This window comes from Triplophysa rosa, linkage group LG21, assembly GCF_024868665.1.
Source record: "Triplophysa rosa linkage group LG21, Trosa_1v2, whole genome shotgun sequence".
NCBI lineage: Eukaryota > Metazoa > Chordata > Actinopteri > Cypriniformes > Nemacheilidae > Triplophysa > Triplophysa rosa.
This window is the reverse complement of record NC_079910.1, coordinates 14,718,538-14,736,653: the sequence shown is the minus strand read 5'-3', so window position 1 is coordinate 14,736,653 and position 18,116 is coordinate 14,718,538. Positions and strand designations below refer to the sequence as shown.

At 38.9% G+C, this 18,116-nt stretch overlaps 2 protein-coding genes across 2 annotated transcripts; one reads left to right on the top strand and one right to left on the bottom strand.

Annotated features, from left to right (window-relative positions):
• Window positions 1-879: 879 nt before the first annotated feature.
• rbm38 (RNA binding motif protein 38) lies at window positions 880-13,664 on the top strand. The gene is made up of 4 exons (XM_057363182.1): window positions 880-1,386; window positions 4,331-4,454; window positions 7,077-7,131; window positions 11,796-13,664. Exons 1-4 carry the CDS (start codon window positions 1,177-1,179, stop codon window positions 12,106-12,108), a joined length of 702 nt encoding a protein of 233 aa, XP_057219165.1. The 5' UTR covers window positions 880-1,176; the 3' UTR covers window positions 12,109-13,664.
• A 2,063-nt stretch (window positions 13,665-15,727) lies between these two features.
• Window positions 15,728-17,492, bottom strand: mipb (major intrinsic protein of lens fiber b). The gene is made up of 4 exons (XM_057363181.1): window positions 17,133-17,492; window positions 16,759-16,923; window positions 16,587-16,667; window positions 15,728-16,497 (listed from the first exon to the last, which is right to left on the bottom strand). The coding sequence occupies exons 1-4, from the start codon at window positions 17,490-17,492 to the stop codon at window positions 16,312-16,314; spliced, it is 792 nt and encodes a 263-aa protein (XP_057219164.1). The 3' UTR covers window positions 15,728-16,311.
• Between the last annotated feature and the right edge of the window lie 624 nt (window positions 17,493-18,116).

Here is an 18,116-nt window from a genome sequence, read left to right as displayed (position 1 = left end):
TGGATGTGATGCATGGATGTTTTTGAGAGACAACATGCTTTGTAGGATTTCTGTGAATTCAAATGCACGCACCAGAAGCATTAATACCTAACAATCGGAGAAGCGATGACTCTTATAGAACATACAATAGTTACATTTAAATTTTTTATGTGCCCATTTATGAGGAATATGGACTGTTATGGATGTGACAGCTTGTTATGGATGTGACAATTCACTTACCTGACTATGGAAAACTATACTTTAAAAACACGAACAAAAAAAACCTTTAAAAGAGAGACTTCACGTGGGTATTTAAACCACCAAATATCCAACGTCTGACCTATCAGTATGGTATTAAAACCATGTATGGAAAACATTGTATACAGTATGGAAAAAATACAATGGTAGTCAAAAGTGCCCAGAACTATTTGCTGTCCTACATTCTTCAAAATGTCTTATTTTGTGTTCAACAGAACAAAAAAAAAGATAAAGTAATTTTTCCTACTATAGCAGTCAATGGGGGGCAAGATCTGTTTGGTTATAAGCATTCTTCCAAATATCTTTCTCTGTGTTCATCAGAACAAAGACATTTATATACAGATTTGGAACAACTCGAATGTGAGTAAATGATGACAGAATTTTCATTTAAAGTGTCCCTTTAAAATCTACCAAAACTACTATTTGAGAAAGTGACAGTGACCAGTATAGCTACATGTATTAAGATTCAGCAAACTCTTCTACAGAAATATCTATGATAGCAGACTTCCAAGTACACGCTGAGCGAGGTTAGTTGCATTTTCCTCTATTTATTGTAGTCAAATCGCAGGTGCATTAATGAAACCCCAAAGATCGAGACAAGGGAAGGGTCGATGAACGTCAGTTCTTCAGAATAGGAGGGGTGTAGTTCAACAGAAGACGCTTCAGTCAGGAAGCCCGTGTACAAGTGTCGCTGTAGTTGAGGGCTCGTCAGTCACCTGCCGTCATTGTGTTTCCCCGCACATGGAGTTGGCGGAGTAATCTGGCACATGACGAAGTGGAAAAGGAGCCACAGTTATTTCTCCGAGCCAAAGGAATATCTACCTCACCGCCTTCGCAAACAGTTTTAGAGTATCCCGAGAAGCGGGATACGTCGTTATTTATCGTTGTTATTTATATTTATTTATAACTCGCGCGTTTCGTAGCTACAATTCGCGCCCGATGCTTCTACATCAGTTCGTGAATGGGACGTCGGAAACGATGTATCCCGGTATTCAGAAAGACACGACTTTCACGAAGATCTTTGTCGGCGGTCTGCCGTATCACACCACGGACGCGTCGCTGCGCAAGTACTTCGAGACTTTCGGCGACATCGATGAAGCGGTGGTGATAACGGACCGACAAACGGGGAAGTCTAGGGGATATGGCTTTGTAAGTAACAACAGCTACAAACTGTGAACAACCCCGCATGAAACATGACATTGACAGTAGTTTACATAGCTGCTTAACTGTTAGTTCTTTCATAAGTTCACGAAGAGAATTGGTCTTTGTTTTACTCAGTTCATGCAAAAACTCCGCTTAAGTGATTATACATTTGGCTGTTAGTTGTGGCTTCACATTACGTTTGCGACGACTCGAATGTATTCGTGAAAGGAATAAAAAACGCGATTATAAATTGTCGTGAAGGACGACTGTATCGTTTGTGCGCGTGCGGTCTCCAGGTGACAATGCGAGCGTCGCGTGCCGTTGCGCATGTCTTTTGTTACAGTTGCGAGGAACAAAAGCCAGTAGAGAATCTTCAGGCAGCAGCACAACGTTTAACGATCCAAACGGCTCTAAATAGCCTGAAGCACATGGTTACTGATCGACTGTTGGTTTATTCTGATCCTTTTTTAATAGGCCTAAATGTTTTTCCCCAGTCCGATTTAGTCCTGAAGGATTATAAATGTAATCCTCAGGTATTGAGCGCTTTTCTGAGGCACAATGTGCTCTACAAGTGTGCGCGCGCGTCAGCGCGATGATGCGAGTCACATGTTGGAGAATTAAGTAGATTATTTCTACAAAAGCATGTCATCAATTATCTTCCTAAACTCTTGGATGCATTAAAAAACATTGACGTTTCTGAGAAGTGGGTCGTTGTGGTTACTATGCTTGCTGTACACTTCCTTCGGCTACTATAATAAAAAGTGTTGACAGTACCATGGCACTGAATGATTACTATATTATGTAAAAGTATAAAAAAAGTAGTTTGTAGACTGCTATGGCTTTACTATATGCTAGGCCTACGTTCAAACAACTGTAATATTATATGACCATTTATTTGTTTAGACGGTTTTATCTGACGCATGCGCCTGGCCCGAAGTTATAACTTGCGGTATGACAAATTAAAACTACTCAACAGTTATAGATTCTTTGCGGATGTCTACCGGAAGTTAAGTTTGGGCCACATAGCATATTAACTTTATGTTGTTGCAGCTGAAGCCGTTTTTTTTGTTGAGATATAAAAAACACATTCTAGCTACCTTTACAAATAAAAAAGGAGAATAAGTATAATTAAACCCAACAAAGTCTGTTTTCCCACTATTCGAACATTATGTTTCTATAAGCAAAATAATTTGCTTTGCTTGCGGTTTCATGAGAATCAGCCATAAAGATCTATTTCTGTCTTTCTTGATTTGCAACTCTACGTTCACTGGTACAGGATTATGTCGCGGTTTGCCTTCAAAAGCAGTTGGCGAACGCAGATAAGACCACAGTTTCAGTTCTTGTGTTTTTCTTTTTTTGGGGCGTGTCATCTGCTAATAAACATGACCATTAGATAAACATAGTTAGCAAAAACGTGACAGGAATTAAAAGAAACTTTATGAGAAGAAAACAAATAATGTTTCTTTTGTTGTGAATTACAGTCTTTAATAAGCAGGCTGATACACTCCCATGTGTGGGAGACCTTGTCTTAATGTTCTAGAATAAGAAAAGAAGGAGGGGGGTTACCAGAGGAGTTCCCACAGGATTACACAACCCTAATGTTTTCCCAACACACTCACTGCTGCTTGTCGCCTCATTTACTAGCCGGGTTTTGTGACTACTGAGATAATAACACGTTCGGTTCTCAGTTGTGTGTGTGTGTGCGTGCACTTGTTTTGCTCATGTTCAGTCCAGGACGCCCTCCACACAAGGGCACTACAGAAACGAAGCTCACACTCTGATGTTTACCTGACAGAAACCAGATCCCATGAATTCTCTTCCTAACCGATCTGCCGGGCTGCTGCTCTGGCTGTATTTCGAGTTCCACCAGCCCTGGGGAACACTGCTGCCACTGGGTCTCCACAGGGTGGGGCGTGTTTGTGTGTGCGTGCAACTGAGGCCAGACAATGAGCAGCTCTAACCTAATAGTGCATCTTGCTACATTTGTCACAAAGGCGCAAGCTGTGAAAAGTCTGCAGTAGATGCTGCTCGGCCGTTTGACACATGCGATTATATGACCAAATTGTCCAATATATGACTTTGTAATTGTTCCATGCTTGTGTTGCAGTGATGACTGAAATGTGTGTTTAACTGCCTCAGATGTTGACAAAATAAATCAAGCATGAATTTATTAGTTCATTAAAAATTCAGAGGTTATTATATGAATATAAAATCTTTGTAAAGATTTAAGAGTCTTTTAGATAACAGTAATCTATAACTGTGCTGAATATACAGTAAGTGTTTAACGTTGGGGGGGGGGGGGTAAGGTGAACATTTAAAGGGATAGTTCACTCAAACATAAAAATGTTCAAAATTTATTCACCATGTTGTGCAAAACTAGTATGAATTTCTTTCCCTTTGTGGAAACGAAAGAAGATATTTTGAGAAATGTCTCAGTGGTTTTGTGTTCATACAATGGAAGTCAATGGGGGCCAATGTTGTTCTTCCAAATATCTTCTTTTGTGTTCGGTAAAAGAAAGAAAGTCATACAGGTTTGAAATGACAAGAGCGCGAGTAAATTATGAAAGAATTTGGGTAAAGTTTGTAATTGCAAATAAATGTGATTTTATTTTTACTCGCTGTTTGTTTTAATGTTTGACTCCCCTCATGTTGTTCCAAACCCATATGCTGTTTTTCTGTCCTGTAAAACACAAAAGTAGAAAGGAGACCATTGAATAACGACCTTTGAGTTTGTCCTTCACTTGAACATGCTGTTGTATGGCTTTATAAGACATGAAATGAATTTGCATATTGGTGCTTGACCTATGTGATGACTATGAACAAGAAGAATCCAAAGAATAGATAACCGCATAAAGCTTTGGAATGACATCAAGTATGCAAACATAAGACAAATCGCTAAAAAGGGCCAATATTCAAACTCATTCGCATTCTCTTGTCTGTTTGCCTCCAGGTGACTATGCTAGATAAAAGTGCAGCTGAGAGAGCTTGTAAAGATCCAAACCCTATTATTGATGGACGTAAAGCTAATGTCAACCTGGCGTACCTTGGAGCCAAACCACGCAGTCCACTGACAGGTAAACACCAGACACGTGCATGAAGGCTGTTTACCAACTTCAGAACGTTGGGTTAGCTCTTCATTATTATTTTGAAAGGTTAAGTGTAGTGGTTTTGCACTACTAGGATCACAAAAAAGTCATTGCAACAATGACTCTGTCGCTGCATAGAGTTAAGGTATTTTATCTGGAAAAGATACACACTTCATCTTTAAGGACTCGACTCTAAATATATTTCCTTTTGTTTGAAGTTCCTCTGTCCTTATATGGTAGAGCAATCTTATGCAGCTTTTCTTGTTGACATTTTAACTGTTTAACTGTGAGTGAATCATATTAGTAAAAAAACTGATGAATGACCTCATCACACACAGTTTATCATAATAATCTTTTGTGCTTACCTCAAATGCACTGCGCACTCGCAAATTCACTCTGGCTGACAAACACACGCATGTTGGGTTTCCATGTTTTATGGGGACATAGACGCAATGGTTTTTATACTGTACAAACTGTATATCATATTCCCTACCCCTAAACCTAACAATCACACAAAACTTTCTGCTCTTTTAGATTTTCAAAAAAGTTCATTCTGTATGATTTATAAGCTTGTTTCCTCACGGGGACCAAAAAATGTCCCCACAAGGACAAGGATTTTGGATATTGCCATCTTTGTGGGGACATTTTGTCCTCATACCGTAGGGTTTACCCTACACACACACACAAAGTCACACCTCTTTTAATGGGTAGTTTGACGGGTTAGACCTGTCAAGAAATTACCACCATCAAACATTTGCATCTATGCACGTGTGCAGAAAGTGATATCTGTTCACCTAGCATGTCTGTGTGTGCTCCAGCTTTGCATTTTTGTGTGTGTTTTGTGGCTAATATGACAGAAAAGAGGAAGGGTATTGTTGCGAGAGTTTAAAGAGCGTACACCTGTTCTAACACACCATATTCACACAGGAACAGAGGGTATTTTGGCCTCTGCTTTTGCTCCCGTCCGAACATGTCTGAAATGGTAGTGCTGTTTCGCTCTGTCTGCCGTTGCGGCCGTCATCACGTGACTCATGCACTGCCTCAACTGCTTTTTCAACCCATGTGTGACTCTAGTGTGTGTCAGATCATACACTGTGACATATACATAATGTGTGTTCTTATTTTGTCTGGATCTTAAGCATTAATTACAAATGTATTGTTAAGATATTTACATTTTATTTGAAAAGTTTCCATATATTTTGGGGCATATAAATTTCAAAATTCTGGTTTTGTGTTGATACTATGGAAGTCAGTGGGGCCAGTGTTTGCAAACGTTTACAAACGTTCTTCAAAATATCTTCTTTGTGAGTGAGTAAATGATGAAAGAATTTTCATTTTGGGTTGAACTATTCCTTTAAATATCTGTTTGGTAAACATGTCCAAAGAGCTCGCTTGCTTTTTAATAGACAAAGACAAGGATTTAGAAGGCAATTCGTTGAATTATGTTCAAAGTAAGCTTTGTCTGAAGGGTAAAGTGCGTTTATGCAAATGTATCAGAAGAGGCCGTTGAACAAGGCGCGCGCGCGCGTGTGTGTGTGTGCGCGTGCAATGAGCATCCAGGCGAGAGATGTTTCTCATCTGTATCTGCGCAGACAGAGTGTTGTGTTGGAGAACAGACAGCCTGGAGTTTTTCACTTGACTGGCTGCATGCAAGAATAAAGATCCCGTCTTTCCTCGCAAAGGCTGAAAAAAGAAAAAGATGCAATCCATACCGGATGAATAGAGAGAACTGAGTGCCTATTAAAGGCGAAAAGTGTGAAGGACACAAATATAAATGTGAATCATGAAGGTCAAACGGGGTAAGCAAAATATTGGAGAATCTGGATCATGGTGCGGCAGTAAAGTACCCTATCCGACATCTCTCATTTAACAAGCATTATTAATTCCCGGGATGTCCTAAAGGAATGTTCTGCGTTCAGAACAATGTAATAATCATCATAATATATTATTATTATATTAATATAATAGAGCCATATAGTGCTTCAACTCTCAGTTTGTAAAAACAAACCGTGTTTATGCACTTAAAGGGATAGTCAACCCCCAATTTTATTTTTATTATTTTCATTCCATACTTTCTTCTGCAGAACACAAAAGAAGATCTTTTCATAAGAATGTTGGTGACAAAATTGGCCTCCATTGACTTCTTGTATTGTATGGACACAAAACCACATTTCTCAAAATATCTTCTTTGTGTTCCACAGAAGAAAGAGTCATATACAGGTTTTTATGACACAAGGGTGAATAAATAATGACAACATTTTCATTTTTAGGGGAACTATGCCTTTAAAATGAAGGTCTGTAAGCAATTTATTTGAGAGGGTTTAACTTTTTTAAGTTCTATTTACGGTCCTGTAACTCAATAGCAATGCCAAGGTTTGATTTTATCCATGGGTTTCCTAGGGAACACACACGCTGGTAAATGTATGAATGCACTGTAAGTTGCTTTGGATAAAAGCGTCTAGCATATCAGTAAACGTGTGTTGTCATAACTATAAAGTCTAAACTGCACCTATAGTGGATGGATTACACGTCAGAAATTTAATTTTAGATGAGGTACTGCTTGAAATCTCTTTGTGATATCCATCTCTTATTTTTCTTTTTTGGTCACAGGATACACGACAGGAGTACAGCAGGTTCACCCAGCGCTGATCCAGAGGCAGTATGGGTAAGCGTCTCTCCTCAGTCTGTGAATGTCAGGGGTGAGGAATGACTGCGCATGAATAACACAAAATCCTCCCATGACCCCTCAGAAATACTGCTGCTAAATTACGATTTAATTTAGTGGAAAATTGCGATTTACGCGTAACGGTCTGGCATCCTCTGATGTCCTCCCCTCCTTTTTGTTCATTTCATACATCCTTCTCCGCTCCTTCTATTCCTTTAATGCCTTTTAAAGACTAAAGGTTAAAGGGACAGTTCAGTAATGTTCTGATCCGTGTCATTCCACACAAAAGAATACTTCATATCTTCATATCAAACTCGCTTTAGCATCTGATCAACTGCTTCTCAGTGCCATTCGTTGTGTATGTGCACCCACTGGTTTCTCATGTCTCCAACTCCTTCCCAAATCCTCTCAAAGTGTCACTTTCTCCCCGTCTGTGTTTCTCTGTTTTTGACTCTCTTCCTCTTTCTTCATTTCCCTCTCAGTTTCTTTCTGTCTGTTTTTTACCCTTCCTCTCTCTCTCTCTCTCTCTCTCTCTCTCTCTCTTTCTCTCTCTCTCTCTCTCTCTCTCCCTCTCTCTCTCTCTCTCTCTCTCTCTCTCTCTCTCTCTTCCCTATCCTGTTTGACCTGTTTGTCTGTCAGTTAGGTCCCCACCTGCCTCATGTCTACTAACCAGCCAGGTGTTATGCAAAACACGGTTTTTACTCAACCCTAAATCCATCATTCAATTTTTCTCTTTCATTGTCTTTGTCTTTCTCTCTCTGTATACATGCACATCTGTCATGTTCTCTCCCACACATTATCTCTCAGATACTGAGACATTTAATTATTGTTTTCTAAAATACATATTATATTAAAAATTTCAAAACTCATTATTTGCTGTTGTGCAGTTCCCAGATGCTTTTTTTTCTGTGTAATATAAAAGTAGACATTTCTAGAGAATCTTCACACACCTGTTGTCATGCATCGATCTGTCATGCTCTAAACAGCACAAAAAAAGTCAATTTGTATTAGGGCTATACACAAACTGGTTTTTATACACAAACTGGTTTTATTCAAGCGTTGCCGGAAGGGAAAATAACAAAAAAGCTGAACTACTTTTAACAACCCTTTTCGGCGCTAAAATGGTTACCATGAGCTTTCATTGCATTGAGATACGTTAAAAAGTTCTTCTTTTTTGAGGATCAAGGAACGTTGAGGGTCTTAGCCTCTGTTTATTCTTACTGTCTGATTGTTAGTCTTTGTTTAAAGTGCTATTTAGTTGTTTTGTGCATATTTTTGCATTTTACACTACTACTGCGGTTTCATTGGATGTACGCGTCTTGCCCAAAGTTAACTTCTGGTCTGTGTTTGGTTTTAATATTACAATTTATTTGATATTTAAGTTATATTAATATTAATAGTAATATTTTATTGTATATTAATTGTATTAAATTAAAACTACTCAATAGTTATAGATTCTTTGTGGCGGTCTACGCGGAAGTTAAGTTTGGGCCACATAACGTTTGTTCATGTTGTTGCCACTGAAACCGTCTATTATCAGTGTTTTGTCAAGCCGTTAGAACTGAAATAGTAAATGCGCTACAAACAAAGGGACACGTCTTAATACAATAAATTGTAAACATAAGTGTATTGGAAAAATGGCTAACAGTTAGCACAAACTAGCATGAAGCCTAATGTGACACTAGGCCTTTTCACACTGCGCTTAACCCCGGGTTATCTTCATTCTAAACCCCACTTTTAACCCCAGGTGAAACAAAGCGAGGGTAGAATGATACGAGCAGCCGCTTAGCAACGGATACCCAATCAAAAACTGAACAGCTGAAAACTGTCACGGAAACTCCGTACGCTGTGTAAAAAATCCTTTGAGTTTTTAATTTATTTGAGTAAGTAACGTCTTAGGAGGCTTAAAATAGCCAAAAAGGATTTGCGAGATTATTCAGTCAGTTTGACGCTGCAGTATTTATCCAATCATGAACGTTGACACCGCAAATATGCAAATAAGAATGTCAACGCAGGGTTTAGTGAAGTACAGTGTGAAACATCAGGTTATGAATACCCAGGGTTATCTCTTAACCCCTGGTAAATTATAAGCAGCGTGAAACAGATAACCCAGGATTCTGTTTACCGGGGGTTTAGAATAACCCGGGGTTAATGATTTCAAGTGTGAAAACCCTACCGAGGCCCTGTTTACACTCGGTATTAACAACTGTCAGCAAAAATATGTTACAGTTTAACTGTGGTAATAAAATACACCTTAAATTTGGAGAGAACACATGTAGTTTTTCAGCATCACTGTATTTGTTACAGCACAACAAAGCCAACACACTGTACCTGTATAAAGCTATATTTTTGGTTGAAAACAGTTATTAAACAAGTATAAAATGGGATTAAGGAGGTGGAACAGACCCCCTGTGATTGGAGACAGCATGGTAGGATGTCTGCAGACTTTAGGAGCTGGACTTTGCTGAACCAGCACAATGAGGATCAAACTGCTTGACCATCTGAGATCATGCCTAAACAAGCACACGCCTGGCTGTCTCTCTTAAGGCTCTTTTATACCAAACACCATCAACAGCATTTTTAGACCTAGTGACATTGCCAACTACTGGCCTGGCATGCAAATGCAGCATAATGCGCTGTTTTAGTCATTTTTACGCGTCTGTGTGAACACGATTATTTTGACATTTTAGTCTATTGTTGTTGTGTAAACGTACCCTCAGAGTACCCTCACAAACTCACACAGATGTACATTTTACATTTACATTTATTCATTTGGCAGACGCTTTTATCCGAAGCGACTTACAAGTAGCATATAAACATTTTGTCAACATAGGGTCAAAACAGTACCGTTAGTTTACAAGGCCATGCTACTAGCTGGAGTAAGCAAGGGAGAGAATGAACAACATTTTTTTTTGTAGAATCATGCACCACAGCTCATATAAATTACAGCAATTAGTTTGCCCTACTTTGTTAGTCCTCACACCCTTGTCAAGTCTGGTCTTCTTTACTTTGTCTTCTCTCTCTCTTCCTCCTTGCCCCCCTCAGTCGTTTTATGTCTATGTCTGCATGAGGGTTTGCTGGATGAATAGGGTCAGGAAGGACAGCAGACACAGTTGGATATGACTACTCCACAAAGCCACTGTCATTCTGTATAAATCAATGAGGGAATGACACTGCAGCTGTTTGTGTGTGTGTGTGTGTGTGTGTGTGTGTGTGTGTGTGTGTGGCACAAGCTGGTGTCGCCATGTTTGTGGGCTGTGTCCCCGGGAGTCTCTAAGCAGGAGATGTGCTTTCTGTGAGATTTGACCATGTCATCAGGCAGAAATTCATAAGATACATTAATAGGGTCAGTGAGCAGGTCAGTTAGCAAGGAGAATTTGAGGCACTTAAAATCATTTTTTTGTTGTTTTTTTACTCAATTAATAAAGTAGTTGTTAGTTGCTTTAAAAGGTAATTGAATGCATTTTTATTTCTTTCCTCTGTTACTAGGAATAACTATAGTACATTATGGAATGGTTTCCTGTAAAGGGCTGAAGACTATTCCTAGACTAAAATAAATGTGACTGACATATCTTAAAATACATCAGTGCCATTGATTGTCTCAAAATGACTTAAATGTCCTAATTTGACAAAGGCCTAGTCCTGATTTAGCCTAATCCCTGTACAGAGAATCACTCCAAAATCAAATGAAAGCATTTAGGATCAGTGAAATCTTGCTAATTTTTGTTAGATTATTTGATTCTGTCCATTTATTTGTGTACATTTATTTAATGACTTAAATCAATTGAAAAAAGAAAGAATTGTATCTCTAAAATTCTAACACAAAATTCAAGATGCGGCGCTTCGCTACAATTCAAGAATCCTGCCTCGCCATGCACATAAATTCAAATGAAATGACATCTAATTTGTCTAAAATCACACTTCACATACAAATTACCTTCACACAAAGAATGCAAGATATATTTATCCATATGGGAATAACAGAAAAGACAGAATATTAATACAGAAAGACTTCATTTGTTACTGAATTCTACCACATTAATAACAGATACAGGAAAACAAACATGGATTTAAGAGCGTGATATAAAGCTCATTTATTAAATAATGTACGATCTAAAATAAGAAAATGAGTTATAATTGGCCCAACTTGCATCACGAGAAGACTTTGAACGTGATCTCACACATAAATAATGTACGTGGCCAGTGTGTGATACATGTGAGCTGTCCCCCTTAATGCATGTTGTAACTTTGACACTTAAATTGTACTTAAAAATTCTAATGGAACTAGATTTTTTTTTTTTATTTCGCTATCAGCGACATTTTATGTTTTTTTAAAGGTCATTTCATGAGTTTGATAACCATAATGATATTTATAACAATTATGGCAATAAACAATATGGCAGATAAGATGTACTCAAAAATCTTTAAATTAATGTTTATTCGAAGAATCAAAATATCCACTATCCACTGAAAAGGCCGTTTTGGACCTTACTAAGATGTGGTGAATAAACCACTTTTGTTAAGGAATCTAATCAGTCACAGCTAATGGCCAACACTGATAATCTCTTAATGGAGAATTAATCTGCCTATCTGACATTTCAATCTGTCACTCGAGTAAACCACATAATTAGTATCTAACCCTCTGTTTCTCTCTGTCTCTCTAGGCTCAGCCAGCCGTATGTTTACCCTCAGGCCTTCCTGCAGCCCAGTTTGGTCCTTCCTACTCAGGTCACCTCCACCGCAACGAGCCCTTACCTTGACTTCAGCACTGCATACGCCCAATACGCCTCCTCGGCCTTCGAGCAGTACCCCTACACCCCCTCACCGGGCTTCTTGAGCTACGTGTACCCCCCAGGAACACCCGGCACCCCCTCTGCCTCGACCACCCCGCTTCCCACCCCACTCTCGGTCGGAGCCCCTCCCACAGCAACCTTCATCCAACTCCCTCCTTCTCAGCTGCACGCCGACCGCCTGTAGACCTGACAGCTGAGGACGACTGAGTCTGCTGAAATTGCACTAGAACATCATCATTGTGGGTCAGGGAATTGTGACATCATCAGCCTGTGACCGATGGGCTAAAGACAAAATACTGAGGTGTCATACTAAAGGGCTTCGAGTTTTTCCCTCAATTGAAAGACATTTTCTCTGACTGGTTACTGTTGTGATTATTAATTTCATTATCGGCATTATAGGTAGAAGATTGTTGAATAATGTTAGATGATTAAATGGCGAAATCGTATGACCGATGCATCAAGTGAAAGACAAGAAACAATAGATCATAGGTGACGTGATTTATACGATGAATCCAAAAGTTACTTGGGAACTTTAAAATGTTTGAATATCATTGCATTAGGTAACAAAATATCCAACCAAATATCATTGTTTTAAACAAAGACAGCAGAAGGAGATTTTTCAAGCAAAACATTTTACAAAAACACATTTGTTTGGAGCTGTTTATATAGATATTTGTTATTTCATACATTTTCAAGTTTTAAGCGTCCAAATTTGGGACCATTGTATACACGAATGACAAGTTTTTGAACAGGTTTTTTTCATATCTGAATGAAGAGATCACAAACACTGCAAATTCACGAAGCATAAACGTCTGCAGGAATATGTGTAAAGCACAAAGCCTTAGAGATTTCACCGTTACCTTCCTTTATAGAGCTGTTTCTATACAACCGTGTTTCCTTTGAGGTGACCAAAATGATGTGACTTTTTTAACCCGACTTTTTCCATGAATAGATCACATTTTAGAATTGTAGCATTGCAAAAGGTTTGTAATTCTGCTTATCTCTGTGGTCTGCTTCAGTCCATGTCACTCCATGTGTTTCTGTAGTTCCTCTGTCATTTACCTTCATGCCGGTTCAAACCCATATGTTGCTATTTTTTTCCATGAAACACAAAAGGAGGGATGTTTGAAGAATCTTTTTTTGTGTTTCACGAAAAAAACGACACACATGAGTCAATATTAACATTTCTGGGCGAACTGTTCCATTAAGATTCTTGAGTAGCTCCATATAGACCGTAATGATGTTAATCCAAGCTTCAGTAACATGGATTTGATAGGCACTGTAATTATAAATATGAGTATATGTACATGGAAACATTGAGTATTAATCATTTTCTAATTCAGTCTTTGTCTGTGATGCTTTCTAGATCAGGTTTGGGCTAATATCTACATCTTTTTAAAGGACAAAAAAGTATTGTGCTGTTTCAATGGCACATAAATGTCAGTGAAGCCTCTGTAGCTGGTTGTTATTGGTATCGTTCCATAAATGACACTACAGATCAAAATGCCAGCAGGAACATATAAGGCGGAACATAAAAGAGAGGGAGAAGACATGATTGAACAGACGTTTGGACAGCACGCAAGTGGACATTTTGCCTGGACAATCTGTTTGTTTTTACAAGAACAGTGTTGTCATTAATCTGCCCTGAGACAATTTCAATAGCTTGAAATATGAAAATATCTTCCAGTGAAAGCCATAAGACCAGAACATGCAAAACAAGTAATAAATTAATTTGCAAGACTTGCGCTTCATTGATGTGGTTATTGTGATTGTGTAGGTTTATGTACTGGTTTCCAGGTGTCGGTACATGATAATCAAATGCACCATAATATAAAAAACAAAGACTGCTGCAGAATTATTTGATTTTCAAATGTTGTTTCTCTTTGTATGTAAATTATAAATAATCTGTTGTATAACAAATAGCAAAACTACATTGTCAAATCAAAAAGAAAGTTTATTAAGTTGAATAAAAATCAACCCCCCAACATACCCTTAAATGCACTTAAAATCAAAGTCAGTTTAACAACCCTGCATGTTTGCTTCAATGGAAAAGTTGAACCGATTCCAACAGTTCATGGACATCCATACAAACCTATGCAAATTAAAGCAATGGTGAGTTTTGCAAAGCACACAGGGCTTATTCGATTTTTTGTGAGCAGGCAAAGTATGGTGAATTTAATCCACAAGGCCCCAGACCTCGATCCAAATGAGCACCTGTGAGCACAATCATCATTCATCTAACCAAGCAAGCAGATAAAGCTTTCTATGTGCTGCTCTATTGTGAGATGTTCCTACCTGCACATCAAACTGGAAAACACAATATCAGCCAATGCTGATGCACATTTACTGTAATAAGGGAAAAGCCATCATGATTAGCTAATAAAAAATGGTTTGTGGTCGCCCTCTGCTGGTAAATACTGTAATTGCACCGTAATGAAGCAATACTTTGCAAAAGACGGGCATTGTGTCAACATAAAAGCAATCAACGGCATATCAAAGGACAACAAATAATTCAACATAATTAATTAATTACAAATTATGATTCAGAAATATTGCACTTTTAACTTGAACATTGGGGATGATAGTACCAGCAGTGGCCCCACTTAGATAGGCTATAGACTGTTATAGATTTTTCAACCAGTTCTGCCTTTTTATTTTTTTATTAATCAACATATAGAGGACAGGCACACAAAAAGCCTGGTTTGGCTCAGTATTTATCTTCAAACACATTACAGTGTCTTTCAAATTTACACAGTTAAAGGTGCACGGTGTAAGATTAAGGAGTATCTTATTTGACAGAATTGCAATGGGCCTATAATGTACATAACTATGTGTTCAGAGGTGTATAAAGACCTTACATAATGAAGCGTTATGTTTTAATGACCTTAGAATGAGCTATTTCTATTTACATACACAGCGGGTTTCCTTGCATGGAATTCACCATGTTGTTTCTACATTTTGTACAATGGACAAACTGCTCTACAGAGTGCGTTTCGTAAATATGTAATCTCCTTCGGCAAAGCAGCGAAAACGACATGTTTGTCCTGTGTCAGCCACCGTAGTGCTTCGAAAGGTAGGGGGGAATGGTGGAGTGAGCTGTTGGTTGCATTTCGCAACCTCAGCACTAGATGCCGCTAAAATCTACACACAGAACCTTTAATACAATTAAAAGTTGACTACTGTGTGCTTTACAGTCAAGGACACTCAATGAAGTTCTTGGATCTTTCTGGTAATAAATAGAAAATTTAAATCAGATGTGTCAAATAAGGGAGACGAAATGTGCAGTCTACATTATATATAAATATGAAGAGTTTATTGATCACTGCATTATAAACTGTCAACAAGAAATGCTAATGTATAATCGTATATTACAAAATCATAGATTATAATGTAGATATTAAAATGTACTGTATATATGAATATCAATGAAACTGCAGTTGGTTTGTTTTGATTTAAGCCATAATAACTCAAAAAATACTGATAACTAACACAATAAAACACAATAAAAACACGATAACATAATAAAAAACATGATTTTTGAAAAATGGACATTATCTCTTTTGGAAATAAACTCTTCATATATACATTATAATATCTACATTATAATCTATGATTTTGTAATGTACAATTATACATTTCTTGTTGACAGTTTATAATGCAGTGATCATTGCGTCTGCACATGATATATCCAAAACACTTTCTTTTTTGTGTATTTATTGGCATTTCTACATGATTGCATATTGCATTTGCCCAGTCATGAATATTGTCCTCAAACAACATTTAATGAAAGGCAACACGGACACTAAGCTTGAGAAGTTTTTGCAAAGATGGGCTGTGTTTAATACAGTTTGTATGAAAGTCAAAGTGGAATATCATTGCAAACACTACAGTTTGGGGTGTCTTAGATTTCTGTAAAAGAAAAAACATAAGCATTGTACTCACACGGATGAGCTGTAATTGATAAAATCCTAAAATAAATGCTTACAAACATTTCACACATACAATTATCACGCACATACATACCTGGGCACATTGTCCTGACCACCCTCACAAAGTCAAAAAGACCCACCCACATGAACTCTCACACACATTCACACACAAAAAAAATAAAAACTTGGCAAAAAGTGTGAAGCACTGGCTAAATTGCACCTTCATACATCCACATCTTGTTGTAGAAAACAAAATAACTTAAAATTGAAAATCGTAATCAGATGAAAAATGAAAGCATGCCTAAAGAAACTTCTAGCCCCTCCCATAACCTAAACTCCACCCTAATCCAGTTGGTTCTGCCACCTGGGCCGCCGCCCTCGGCACCAACAGGACATTAGCATATAGGAGAAGGTCCAGTGAGGTAGAGCCAGATTTCGGTTCACAGGTTTATAACACATTATAGGGTTTGAGTCTTCAGCTCGATGGGCTCCCCGCGGGTCTCCTGTTGGTTTTCCGCCTCCGGGGGTCGACTGCCCTTGAGTGTGGCTAGCCGCTCAGAGAGACCCCTCATACGAGGGAACAGAATGAAATCATATAAGATGGCACCCATAGCGCCGCCAATCATGGGTCCCACCCAATACACCTGTTATGAAAAGAGACATATTCTCGTGACCCGAGTCTGTGCATTTTTTTTAATCGTGAGATGCGTGCGTCCTGATATGCGTTGCTTACCCAATGGTTAATGAAATTCCTCATGATAACAGCAGGAGCAAAAGACCTGGCTGGGTTCATGCCGGCTCCGGTGTAGTACATCTGGCATAAAGACGAGCAACATAACTTTTGATGTGCTTGTTTAAAAAATACTCGTAGAAAGAAATGCTCAAATGTTTTTAGAATCTCTCACCCCCATCAGGTGGCCCATGGTGATAGAAAAGCCAATGGACAAAGCAGCAGAACCCAGACGTCCATTTCTTCTCTCATCTGTGACGGCAAAGACGCAAATAACCAACTGCACGGTGAGGAACACCTCCACTGTGGTCGCCATGCCCAGACTCATGCCCGGTTGCAGCTGTTGAGAATAAAACATGAAGAATTAGACTCAATCATAACCGTGAACATGTCGATGCTTAAAACGTATTCACTTTTCAATAATTGTTCACGTAGACTCCTTGTTCTTGTAAACTTTTATTCAGTAGACTTTAACTTGAAAAAAACATTTAAATAAATAATTTGAATAGGAAACTCTTTTTGACTTATCTTTGGGAAACTCTCACTTACAGTATTAAGAGCCAATGTGCCTCTCATGTTGTTAGGTGTAACTCCATACAAGGCCGCGGCCCCTGCCATGGCCCCCAGACACTGAGAGCAAATGTAAGAGACGGCACGGATCAGGGACATCTGGGAGCCGACTAAGTAGGCGAAGGTGACGGCCGGATTGATGTGTCCTCCGCTGATGTGACCAATGGATTGGATCAATGTAGCGGCAGCGAAACCAAAGCAGAGGGCGGTGTGGAAGACGTGGATCGGCCCGGAGGTCCAGCGGAGCGCTGCGCCCATCCCGAAGAAGACGAAAAACATGGTGCCGAAAAACTCGGCGAACACCGCCCGCCAGAACATCATAGAGCGAAACTCCCACATCTTGATTTATGCGTTCCAACTAAAATGACAGGATGAAAATCGAAGGAGTTGCTATCAAAAATTGCTTTTAACAAATAAACAAAAAGTTAAACCCTATGTGCCCCCAAAAAATAACTTGACAAATGAAAGGCAAAAAACCCAAAAAGTTCACCAATAGATCTAGCCGTTAGCTAAGGCTATGAGAGAACCTGCGAGTATACACTCACACATGAATCTTCTCTGCCAACACCACACACGTGGTGTGTATTGTGTTGTGTGTGTTGGCGTAGAGAACGTGAAGGGTTTTCTCAGAGACACCTGAACGGCTAAATCTACAGGACTAATTCTAGATGAGAGACACAGAAGAGAGTATATCCTGCCCACACCAAGAAGAGCCGGTCTGACGGACCACAAAGGGGCCATAGGGGGCATTTATAATGGTCTCAGGGCCCCCGATGTGATGTCATAACCCCCCTTCCCTTCCAGAGGTGAACGGGACCATCACATATCAACTGTATTCACTCACTTCACTCTCTCGATTTAAGTCAGCGAGACACTGGTGCCATCATGTTTTAATCTGATCAATCTGGGCACACAACACTGCAGACTACCTAACTAGACTAACACTAACTCTTAACAGTCATC

Excerpts from the sequence above, each read along its gene's own strand:
- rbm38 (XM_057363182.1), top strand. The coding sequence starts at position 1,177 with ATGCTTCTACATCAGTTCGTGAATGGGACGTCGGAAACGATGTATCCC. Across the intron at positions 1,387-4,330 it reads AGTCTAGGGGATATGGCTTT|GTGACTATGCTAGATAAAAG; the intron begins GTAAGTAACAAC and ends GTTTGCCTCCAG. Across the intron at positions 7,132-11,795 it reads CTGATCCAGAGGCAGTATGG|GCTCAGCCAGCCGTATGTTT; the intron begins GTAAGCGTCTCT and ends CTGTCTCTCTAG.
- mipb (XM_057363181.1), bottom strand. The coding sequence starts at position 17,492 with ATGTGGGAGTTTCGCTCTATGATGTTCTGGCGGGCGGTGTTCGCCGAG. Across the intron at positions 16,668-16,758 it reads CCATGGGCCACCTGATGGGG|ATGTACTACACCGGAGCCGG; the intron begins GTGAGAGATTCT and ends TCTTTATGCCAG. Across the intron at positions 16,498-16,586 it reads GGAATTTCATTAACCATTGG|GTGTATTGGGTGGGACCCAT; the intron begins GTAAGCAACGCA and ends TTTTCATAACAG.